This window comes from Oncorhynchus kisutch, linkage group LG2, assembly GCF_002021735.2.
Source record: "Oncorhynchus kisutch isolate 150728-3 linkage group LG2, Okis_V2, whole genome shotgun sequence".
NCBI lineage: Eukaryota > Metazoa > Chordata > Actinopteri > Salmoniformes > Salmonidae > Oncorhynchus > Oncorhynchus kisutch.
The window spans coordinates 36,384,304-36,396,406 of record NC_034175.2 but is presented as its reverse complement, the minus strand read 5'-3'; the positions used below and the strand labels follow the sequence as shown (position 1 = coordinate 36,396,406).

Here is a 12,103-nt window from a genome sequence, read left to right as displayed (position 1 = left end):
CTACCACACCCAGAAATCTGTTCCTTTTATTCTCTATCCCCAACGCACTAGACGACGGGTTCTTATAGCCTTTAGCCGTACCCTTATCCTACTCCTCCTCTGTTCCTCTGGTGATGTAGAGGTTAACCCAGGCCCTGTAGCCCACAGTTCCACTCCTATTCCCCAGGCGCTATCATTTGTTGACTCCTGTAACTGTAAAAGCCTTGGTTTCATACATGTTATCAGAAGCCTCCTCCCTAAGTTTGTTCTAGAGCACATTCCGCCAACCCTAATGTCCTAGCAGTGGCTGAATCCTGGCTTAGGAAGGCATTTCCATCCACACGATAGAACTGCCAAAGGGGGTGGAGTTGCAATCTACTGACAGAGTTCTGTCATGCTATCCAGGTCCCAAACAGTTCAAGCTTCTACTTTTAAAAATCCACCTTTCCATAAATAAGTCTCACTGTTGATGCTTGTTATAGACCCCCCTCAGCCCCCAGCTTTGCCCTGGACACCATATGTGAATTAATTGCCCCTCCCCATTTAGTTTGTATAGTTTGTACTGTTAGGTGGCCTAAACTGGGATATGCTTAACACCCAGGACATCCTACAATCTAAGATAGTTGCCCTCAATCTCACACAAATGATCAAGGAACCTACTCTACAACACTAAATCCGTAAACATGGGCACCCTCATAGATATCATCCTGACTAACCTGCACTCTAAAAATACCTCTGCTGTCTTCAACCAGGATCTCAATGATCACTGCCTCATTGCCTGCATCCGTAATGGGTACGCGGTCAAACGACCACCCCTCATCACTGTCAAACACTCCCTAAAATACATCAGCCAGCAGGCCTTTCTAATCGACCTGGCCCAGGTATCCTGGATGGATATTGACCTCATTCCATCAGTAGAGGATGCCTGGTTATTCTTTAAAAGTGCTTTCCTTACCATGTTAAATAAGCATGCCCCAATCAAAAAATGTAGAACTAAGAACAGATATAGCCCTTGGATCACTCCAGACTTGGCTGCCTTTGACCAGCACAAAAACATGTGGCATACTGCATTGGTATCGAATAGCCCCCGTGATATGCAACTTTTCAGGGAAATTAGGAACCAATATACACAAGCAGTTAGGAAAGCAAAGGCTAGCTTTTTCAAACAGAAATTTGCATCCTGTAGCACAAACTCCAAAAAGTTATGGGACACTAAAGTCCATGGAGAATAAGAGCACCTCCTCCCAGCTACCCACTGCACTGAGGCTAGGAAACACTGTCACCACCGATAAACCTACGATAATCGAGAATTTCAAAAAGCATTTTTCTACGGCTGGCAATGCTTTCCACCTGGCTACCCCCCCTACTCCGGCCAATAGCTCTGCACCCCCCATTTCTCCTTCACCCAAATCCAGAAAGCTGATGTTCTGAAAGAGCTGCAAAATCTGGACACATACAAATCAGCTGGGTTAGACAATCTGGACCCTCTATTTCTAAAATTATCTGCCGTTGCAGATTGTTGCAACCCCTATCACTAGCCTGTTCAACCTCTCTTTCGTATCGTCTGAGATCCCTAAAGATTGGAAATTTTCCACGGTCATCCCCCTCTTCAAAGGGGGAGACACTCTAGACCCAAACTGTTACAGACCTATATCTTTCCTCCCCTGCATTTCTAAAGTCTTTGAAAGCCAAGTTAACAAACAGATCACAGACCATTTCAAATCCCACCATACCTTCTCCGATATACAATGTGGTTTCCGAGCTGGTCATGGGTGCACGTCAGCCAAGCTCAAGGTCCTAAACAATATCATAACCATCGATAAAACACAATACTGTGCAGCCGTCTTCATCGACCTGGCCAAGGCTTTCGACTCTGTCAATCACCACATTCTTATTGGCAGACAACAGCCTTGGTTTCTCAAATGACTGCCTCGCCTGGTTCACCAACTACTTCTCAGACAGAGTTCAGTGTTTCAAATCGGAGGGCCTGTTGGCCGGACCTCTGGCAGTCTCTATGGGTGTGCCACAGGGTTCAATTCCCGGGCCGACTCTTGCTGCTGGTGATTCTCTGATCCACCTCTACGCAGACGACACCATTCTGAATACTTCTGGCCCTTCTTTGGACACTGTGTAAACTAACCTCCAAACGAGCTTCAATGCCATACAACACTCCTTCCATGGCCTCCAACTGCTCTTAAATGCAAGTAAAACTAAATGCATGCTCCTCAACCGATCGCTGCCTGCACCCGCCCGCCCGTCTAGCGTCACTACTCTGGACAGTTCTGACTTAGAATATGTGGACAACGACAAATACCTAGGTGTCTGGTTAGACTGTAAACTCTCCTTCCAAACTCACATTAAACATCTCCAATCCAAAACTAAATCTAGTTGAATCTAATTGAATCGGCTTCCTATTTCGCAGCAAAGCCTCCTTCCCTCATGCTGCCAAACATGCCCTAGTAAAACTGATCTTACCTGACTTTGGCGATGTCATTTACAAAATAGCCTCCAACACTCTACACAGCAAATTGAATATAGTCTATCACAGTGCCATCCGTTTTGTCACCAAAGGCCCATATACTACCCACCACTGCGACCTGTATGCTCTCATTGGCTGGTCCTCGCTTCATATTCGTCGCCAAACCCACTGGCACCAGGTATTCTATAAGTATTTGCTAGGTAAAGCCCCGCCTTATCTCAGCTCACTGGTCACCATAGCAGCACCCACCTGTAGCACGCGCTCCTGCAGGTATATTTCACTGGTCATCCCCAAAGCCAACTCCTCCTTTGGCCACCTTCACTTCAAGTTCTCTGCTGCCAATGGAACGAATTGCAAAAATCACTGAAGCTGGAGTCATATATCTCCCTCACTAACTTTAAGCATCAGCTGTCAGAGCAACTTACCGATAATTTTACCTGTACACAGTCCATCTGTAAATAGCCCACCCAACTACCTCATTCCCATATTGTTATTTATTTTGCTCCTTTGCACCCCTGTATCTCTACTTGCACATTCATCTTTGGCACATCTATCACTCCAGTGTTTAATTGCTAAATTGTAATTATTTCGCCACTATGGCCGATTTATTGCCTTACCTCCCTAATCTTACTACATTTGCACACACTGTATATAGATTATTCTATTGTGTTATTGACTGTACGTTTGTTTATCCCGTGTGTAACTCTGTGATGTTTGTGTCGCACTGCTTTGCTTTATCTTGGCCAGGTCGCAGTTGTAAATGAGAACTTGTTCTCAACTGGCCTACATGGTTAAATAAAGGTGAAAAATGTATTACTATTATTTTTTTAATGACGGTGCCAGTGTAGTGTATCTGTGACCAACAGAGGCATATCTGTATTCCCAGTCATGTGAAATCCATAGATTAGGACCTAATGAATTTATGTCAATGGATTAATTTCCTTACATGAACTGTAACTCAGTAAAATTGTTCCATGTTGCATTTATATTTTTGTTCAGTGTATATATATTTTTTTTGTGGATCCCCTTCCAATGTTTAAGAATATGGATAGCAACAACAGCATAAACACACTTTTAGTTACATGGATATACATTTTTGCCAGCACATGGCTAACTTTTGTTTAACTAGCTAACCAACTGCTATAAACTGATGTGGGTAGGTCAAAAAAATGAAAAACTATGTACCAAATCTATAAAAATATTGAGTACTTCTCCTTGCCATTATCATTCACCTGATGATAAAACAAGAGGAGACTTTTTTTGGGCAAAATATGATGGGGGTTGACCCCTGCTCTACTGGTATGGAGGTGGATGGAAACGGAAGCCAACTCACAGGCTCTCCGTCCGCTCCTGCGGGTCCCTCAGGGCCGGAGGCACCAGGAGGCCCAGCTGGTCCTCTTGGACCCGCCACCGTCTGAACCACGGAGCCGTCACCACGTGATACCACCTCTGCTGCTGGCCCTGGGAGGCCGGGTGGTCCGGGGGGACCAGCGGGGCCGGGGTCACCCTTCGAGCCGGGGTAGCCAAAGCCTGCTTTTCCCTACGTAGACAACAGGACAATCAAAAAGTTATACATCTATGTTGTTTCCAAAGAATACAGTCTTGGTATGGAGACAGAAAACCATTATGTTAGCTTCAGGAACAACTTTAAGATAAAACTGCATGTGTTGTACATAGCATTATGTGTATTATAATTCGTACATCATGCTACACATACCAGATGTTGTGTAAATGTGACTTTCCCAAAAAATGATGATGATAGTGGGAGTGACAATTTGTCTCAGTTCAGGTGGTGAATTAATTTCAACATACAGTGGAGCAAAAAACGTATTTAGTCAGCCACCAATTGTGCAAGTTCTCCCACTTAAAAAGATGAGGCCTGTAATTCTCATCATAGGTAAACTTCAACTAGGTACAAAATGAGAAAGAAAATCCAGAAAATCACATTGTAGTATTTTTAATGAATTTATTTGCAAATTATGGTGGAAATTGAGAATTTGGTCAATAACAAAAGTTTCTCAATACTTTGTTATATACCCTTTGTTGGCAATGACAGAGGTCAAACGTTTTCTGTAAGTCTTCACAAGGTTTTCACACACCGTTGCTAGTATTTTGGCCCATTCCTCCATGCAGATCTCCTCTAGAGCAGTGATGTTTTGGGGCTGTTGCTGGGCAACACGGACTTTCAACTCCCTCCAAAGATTTTCTATGGGGTTGAGATCTGGAAACTGGCTAGGCCACTCCAGGACCTTGAAATGCTTCTTACGAAGCCACTCCTTCGTTGCCCAGGCGGTGTTTGGGATCATTGTCATGCTGAAAGACCCAGCCACGTTTCATCAATACCCTTGCTGATAGAAGGAGGTTTTCACTCAAAATCTCACGATACATGGCCCCATTCATTCTTTCCTTTACACGGATCAGTCGTCCTGGTCCCTTTGCAGAAAAACAGCTCCAAAGGATGTTGTTTCCACCCCCATGCTTCACAGTAGGTATGGTGTTCTTTGGATGCAACTCTGCATTCTTTGTCCTCCAAACACGACGAGTTGAGTTTTTACCAAAAAGTTATATTTTGGTTTCATCTGACCATATGATATTCTCCCAATCTTCTTCTGGATCATCCAAATGCTCTCTAGCAAACTTCAGACGGGCCTGACATGTACTGGCTTAAGCAGGGGGACACGTCTGGCACTGCAGGATTTGAGTCCCTGGCGGCGTAGTGTGTTACTGATGGTAGGCTTTGTTACTTTGGTCCCAGCTCTCTGCAGGTCATTCACTAGGTCCCCCCGTGCGGTTCTGGGATTTTTGCTCACCGTTCTTGTGATCATTTTGACCCCACGGGGTGAGATCTTGCGTGGAGCCCCAGATCGAGGGAGATTATCAGTGGTCTTCCAATTCCTAATAATTGCTCCCACAGTTGATTTCTTCAAACCAAGCTGCTTACCTATTGCAGATTCAGTCTTCCCAGCCTGGTGCAGGTCTACAATTTTGTTTCTGGTGAGAGACAGCTCTTTGGTCTTGGCCATAGTGGAGTTTGGAGTGTGACTGTTGAGGTTGTGGACAGGTGTCTTTTATACTGATAACAAGTTTAAACAGGTGTCATTAATACAGGTAACTAGTGGCGGACAGAGGAGCCTCTTAAAGAAGAAGTTACAGGTCTGTGAGAGCCAGAAATCTTGCTTGTTTGTAGGTGACTAAATACTTATTAAAAATCCTACATTGTGATTTTCTGGATTATTTTTCTCATTTTGTCTGTCATAGTTGAAGAGTACCTATGATGAAAATTACAGGCCTCTCTCTTGTTTTTAAGTGGGAGAACTTAAACTGACTAAATACTTTTTTGCCCCACTGTATATGATGTGAAAAATAGGCAATTTGCTTCCAAATCAAGCAATGGATGACAGAGTTAAAATTAACTGAACAGAAAGGCTTTAGCAATCCCATAACAGTAGTTAATAGTCTACACTAATCTGAGAAATATATTTAAGTACAGGGGGAGGAGAGTGCTTCATTCAGTCACACCATCTTGATCAAAGTGCATTGACTGATTATAAATTAGGCTATTTAAAAAGTTATGGGGGAGACTGATAATAAAATGCTTTTTGGTTACAAGACAAAAGACTGGCACATGAACAAGGCATCTGGAGTGCCATTCATTATAATGTGTTTATTTGGAGTTTAAAAGGTAGTGTTGTCCCACATCCAGTAACTTTCACATTCAAGGTACAAAATGTAAAGTCAGAAAGTTTTCATACCCCTTGACTTGTTCCACATTTTGTTGTGTTACAGCCTGAATTCAAAATAGATGAAGTAGATGTTCTTTATGACCCATTTACAAACAATACCCCATAACGACAGTGCAAACATGTTTAGGAATGTTTGCCAATTCACATAAGTATTCACACCCCTGAGTCAATACATGTTAGAATCACCTTTTCAAGTAGATTTAAGTAATAACTATAACTCGGCCACTCAGGAACATTTACTGTATTCTTGGTAAGCAACTCCAGTGTAGATTTGGCCTTGTGTTTTAGGTTATTGTCCTGCTGAAAGGTGAATTCATCTCCAAGTGTCTGGTGGAAAGCAGACTGAACTAGGATTTTGCGTGTGCTTTAGCTCCAATCAGTTTTTTTATTTTCTTATCCTGTAAAACTACCCATTCCTTAAAAATGCACTATGCAGAAATGGCTCCGCCATTGCCCTCATGGTGAAATCCTTGAGCGCTTTCCTTCCTCCTCAGCAACTGAGTTAGGAAGGACACCTTTATCTTTGTAAGGACTGGGTGTATTGATACACCATCCAAAGTGTAATTAATAACTTCACCATGCTTAAAAGGATATTCAATGTCTGCTTTTTTTCTTCTTATTTACCCATCTACCAACAGGTTTGCAAGGCATATGAAAACCTTCCTGGTAATTATATGTGTGGGGTACAGAGATGAGGTAGTCCTAAAAACACTGTTATTGCATACAGAGTCAATGCTAATTATTATGTGACTCGTTAAGCACATTTTTACTCCTGAAACGTATTTAGGCTTGCCATAACAAAAGGGTTACATACTTATTGACTCAAGGCATTTCACCATTTCATTATGGGGTATTGTATGTAGGCCAGTGACAAAAATAAATCACAATTGAATCCATTTTAAATTCAGTCTATAACAACAAAATGTGGAAAAAAATCACAAGGTATGAAAACTTTGATAGACAGAATTCCAATCTCTGTTGAATGCTTGTGCAATATTATGCAATGTTTTGACCTGAACGTCTTCGTCCAGACAATAAATAATAAACTTGCAGAAGCATTCAACAGCACTTGAAGCACAACGTTACAAGAATAGATTATTTGAACATACCTTCATTCCCTTTTCTCCAAGCACTCCCTGTAGGAAAAACCACACCCAAGAGAAAAGAACAAGTTAGCATTTGAGTATAACATAGACCTTCCTAATATTGAGTTGCGAGCATCTCCATTGAAGTGGATAGAACAAGTGACATCTGTAAGGGATCATAGCTTTCACCTGGTCAGTCTATGTCATGGAAAGAGCAGGTTTTCTTAATGTTTTGAATACTCCGGTGTATTTGCAAATTGCCATACAATTTTAGTTTGTTTGAAAGCAATGAAACGTATGGATGCAGGCCTGTATGAGTTATTTTAAAAAAACACACTAGCAAGTGTTGTGACATTGAGCATTGAGAATATATGCATAAGAAAGAATACATACAGTATATTCTGTATTCACTTCACTATCTGGATATTAAACTCCGGGTCTAATACACCTAGAGCATATTGAGCTGCTGTTGGTGTATGAATGGTGCTGTATAAATAGACTTCAATAGTTGAAGAGAAATTTTTATTTAATAGACATTTTGGGCTGTCACCTTGATCACACCACAATGTTTTTAGACCAACCATGGTTGTTTCATGGAATTTTAACTACTTGATGTACTAACGTTGATATATAGACCACTGTTTAAATGTGTTGTCAGGCATTTTAGTAGTTTAAGATTGATTCTATAAGTCCGCACCTTCTCTCCACGTGCCCCTCCTCGTGTGCCTGACTCTGAACCAGAATCTCCCTTTGAACCAATAGGACCTCTGTCCCCTTTCTCTCCTCTGTCGCCCTTCTCGCCTCTAGATCCACCCTGGTCTGGAAAACAAAAGAAAGAAAGACAGAAAGAAAGGCAAAAGTTATTACCACCTGAATATAAACCTTCAAAAGGGTTTAAATGGTATTCAATGCCTGTGCAGTTTCCTTCCTCTCCGGCAACTGAGTTAGGAAGGACGCCTGTATTTTCTGTAGTGACTGGGTGTATTGATACAACATCCCAAAGTGTAATTAATAACTTCACCAAGCTCAAAGCGATATTCAATGCCTGTGTTTTTGCTTTACCCATCTACCAATAAGTACAATTGGAAAACCTCCCTGGTCTTTGTGGTTGAATCTGAGATAGTTACAGATAATTGTATGTGTGGGGTACAGAGATGAGGTAGTTGTTTAAAAATCATGTTAAACACTATTATTGCACACAGAGTGAGTCCATGCAACTTATTATGGGACTTAAGCAAATGTTTACTCCTGAATGGATTTAGACTTGCCATAACAAAGGGGTTAAAAACTTTTCATATTCAATATATTTGTAAAAACTTCTAAAAACAATTACATTTTGACATCATGGGATATTGTGTGTAGGCCAGTGACACAAAATCTAAAATTAATCCATTTTAAATTCAGGCTGTAACCAAACAAAATGAGTCAATGGGTGTGGATACTTTCTCTAGGCACTGTACAAGGATACTGTCTCCATCTAGTGGAGAAATTAAGACCTTCAACAAACAGCTTTGCAATATTCAACTTGTCCCTGAGGAGAGCAGGAACAAAGACTTGCCCAGTCTTTCAGTGTAAATCTCTAAGATTAATGCACTGCTGGACTGTACAATATATGTCCATTATTCATTAAATTCTTCAAACTCTGTCAAATTGGATGTTGATCATTGCCAGACAACCATTTAAGTCTTCACATAGATTTAATTCAAAACTGGAACTCGGCAACTCCGGTACATTCACTGTCTTCTTGGTAAACAACTCCAGTGTAGATTTGGCCTTGTGTCTTATGCTATTGTCCTGTTGAAAGGTGACTTAATCTCCCAGTGTCTGTGGAAAGCAGACTGAACGAAGTTTCCTTCAAGGAATTTTTATGTGATTAGCGTCATTACGTTTCTTTTTTATCCTCAAAAACTCCCAGTCCTTAACGATTACAAGAGTACCCATAATGTAATCAGTAATGTGCTGTATTGATTTCCCCCAAACATACAGTCCATTCGGAAAGTGTTCAGACCTCTTGACTGTTTACATATTTTGTTACGTTACAGCCTTATCCTAAAATGGTTTAAATAAAACATTTCCCTCATCAATCTACACACAATACCCCATATTTCCAAAGAATTTTTTTTTATTTAGAATTTTGTTGCACATATTTAGACCCTTTGCTATGAGACTCAAATTTGAGCTCAGGTGCATCCTGTTTCCACTGATCATCCTTGAGATGTTTCTACAACTTGAGTGGTCCACCTGTGGTAAATTAAATTGATTGGACATGATTTGAAAAAGGCACACACCTATATAAGGTCCCACAGTAGACAGTGCATGTCAGAGCAAAAACCCAGCCAATTGTCCGATATAGGATTGTGTCGAGGAACAGATCTAGAGAAGGGTACCAAACAATGTCTGCAGCATTGAAGGCCCCCAAGAACACAGTGGCATTCATCATTATAAATGGCCGCCCTGCCAGACTGAGTAATCTGGGGAGAAGGGCCTTGGTCAGGTAGGTGACCAAGAACCCGATGGTCACTCTGACAGAGCTCTAGAGTTCATCTGTGGAGTTGGGAGAATCTTCCAGAAGGACAACCATCTCAGCAGCACTCCACCAATCAGGCCTTTGTGGCAGTGGCAAGATGGAAGCCTCCTCAGTAAAAGGCACATGTTAGAATATTTGGAAGTTGCCAAAAGGCACCTAAAGGACTCTCAGACCATGAGAAACAACATTCTCTGGTCTGATGAAACCAAGATTGAACAGTTTGGCCTAAATGCCAAGCCTTACATCTAGAGGAAACCTGGCACCATCTCTACGGTGAAGCACGGCGGTGGCAGCATCATGCTGTGGGGATGTTTTTCAGTGGCAGGGACTGGGAGACTAGTCAGGATTGAGGGGAAGATGAACAGAGAAAAGTACAGAGAGGTCCTTGAAAACCTCCTCCATAGAGCTCAGTACCTCCGACTGGGACAAAGGTTCACCTTCCAACAGGACAACAACCCTAAGCACACAGCCAAGAGAACGCAAGGGTTGCTTTGGGACAAGTCTCTGAATGTTTGTATTTTCCACTGCTCATTTGTACAACTTTTTTTTTACAAATGAAAAGCCTAAACTTTAACCTGATCGAACATCTCTAAATGTTTGTATTTTCCACTGTTCATTTGTACTTTTTTTTTATCACAACAATACAAGTATTAAGAGCCTTTTTACCTGGGTTTTCACTCTTAGAACAGCAATAGTGTAATGCTGAGTTTGTGTGATGCCTACTTATCAGCGTTGGCACTAGTCTGTAATGCCCTGGCGCATGAGCAGATGGGCTCCCACATTTTTCAGCATGTCTTAAAAAAAACAGATTTAGAGTTATATAATACCCTCCACAAAATAACCTTCACTCCAAATCAATCTCCAAACCTACAACTTGATTTTGAACAAAATTACATGGAAGGATTCCTACTACCAAATATTCTTATTTCCAAGGACTATACAGCTAATGCTCTGGCAAACCAACAACCAACCAAAGAAGCACAACAGAAACCTGAAAACACCAACTGAGTGAGTCATGTTTAGTCTGAAACTACTTTTAAAGCCAAGAATAAATTACAATGATATATTTTACTTTATAAGGACTGAATGCTAAGTTAAGGCTACCAAGCTTGCTAAGACAGAACAGATCCGGCTACAACTTCAATTAGCACTGAGGTGTGAAGTGAGAGACGTCAAAGCCCTTAAGCCTAATAATGGCAGGAGAGTTTCACAGCCTCCCCCACCCGAATGCAGAGGCATTTGAAGCCCCCTCTGTGCAGAGGTCTTTACAATACAGTACCCCTTTGATTAATTTATTTTATGAACTGAAATGCAGCCAGGACACTTCAATTGTAAATGATCTCAATAAGAAAGAACCAGTGTTGCTTTGATCACCTCGGAAGATATCCTCCTTGCAATCTCCAAAATAAAACAGCCACAGGACAACTTTTTTTGGAAGTCCTAAAGGACCATTTCCCAAAACTGAAGAGAAAAGAAATGGTGGACAGAGACTAGCTAGCTACGTTAGCTAGCTAGCAGGTATTTTCCTCAAGGAATCTGCCTCCCAACAAAAGCATCTCCCAAGCAGGTGTGACACCTTCTCCCGTTGCCTGCTGCTTGGATTCCACCTGGCGATCTGTTCAACGTCCGCCATGGCCCGTCTCCCTCTGTCTGGTACAGGTACCCCCGCCACACGCACACACCGCAGACTTTGGACTAATCAGAATTTTAGGTAGGCTAATTAACTTGTGAAGCTTATTATGTGATCTTACTCAAACACTTTAATTAACTAGTATAGGCCTACTGTTTATTTATTTCAATCGCATACTTTTATAGCCTACTGGACTCAGAGCTACTCTCTCAAGTTATCTTGTTGGGGCGAGTGACTCTGAACTTACAATGGCTAACCCCACGTCGTTATATATTTTTTTATTCTGCTTAATACTATTTGCTTCACGACTCCTGTGTGCTTTGTCAACTATGAACTTGCTTGTTTACCCAACCATGGGACAACCTGTTTGTTCCCACACTCGGGATTCGGACTCTATTGGTTACACAGACTCTTGGCCTCCCATCCTATTCTAACCACCTCTCGCCGGCTTTTAATTCATGTTACCTGATGAAATTTCTGTACAATATGATCTTATTGCCATCTGATGCACATTCAAATTTCATAGACAATTAACACTCCCTGTCCTCTGCCGTGCCCTGATTGTATTACTGCTTATGATATCTGGAAATGTTTATGTACACCCTGGACCATCTACTGTTGCTAGCCCCAATTAAGAAAGTGTTTTGAACACTGAAGTTA

At 41.6% G+C, this 12,103-nt stretch overlaps 1 protein-coding gene across 2 annotated transcripts in view; it reads right to left on the bottom strand.

Moving 5' to 3' along the window:
- LOC109865460 (collagen alpha-1(XVIII) chain) overlaps positions 1-12,103 on the bottom strand; it is a 177,920-nt gene that overhangs the window by 37,049 nt on the left and 128,768 nt on the right. For both annotated transcript variants that reach the window (XM_020453708.2, XM_020453691.2), the window contains 3 exons: positions 7,984-8,105; positions 7,311-7,337; positions 3,792-3,998 (listed from right to left, as the gene is read on the bottom strand). In XM_020453708.2, the coding sequence (XP_020309297.1) occupies positions 3,792-3,998; positions 7,311-7,337; positions 7,984-8,105 (356 nt within the window). The remainder of the gene's footprint in view (positions 1-3,791; positions 3,999-7,310; positions 7,338-7,983; positions 8,106-12,103) is intronic.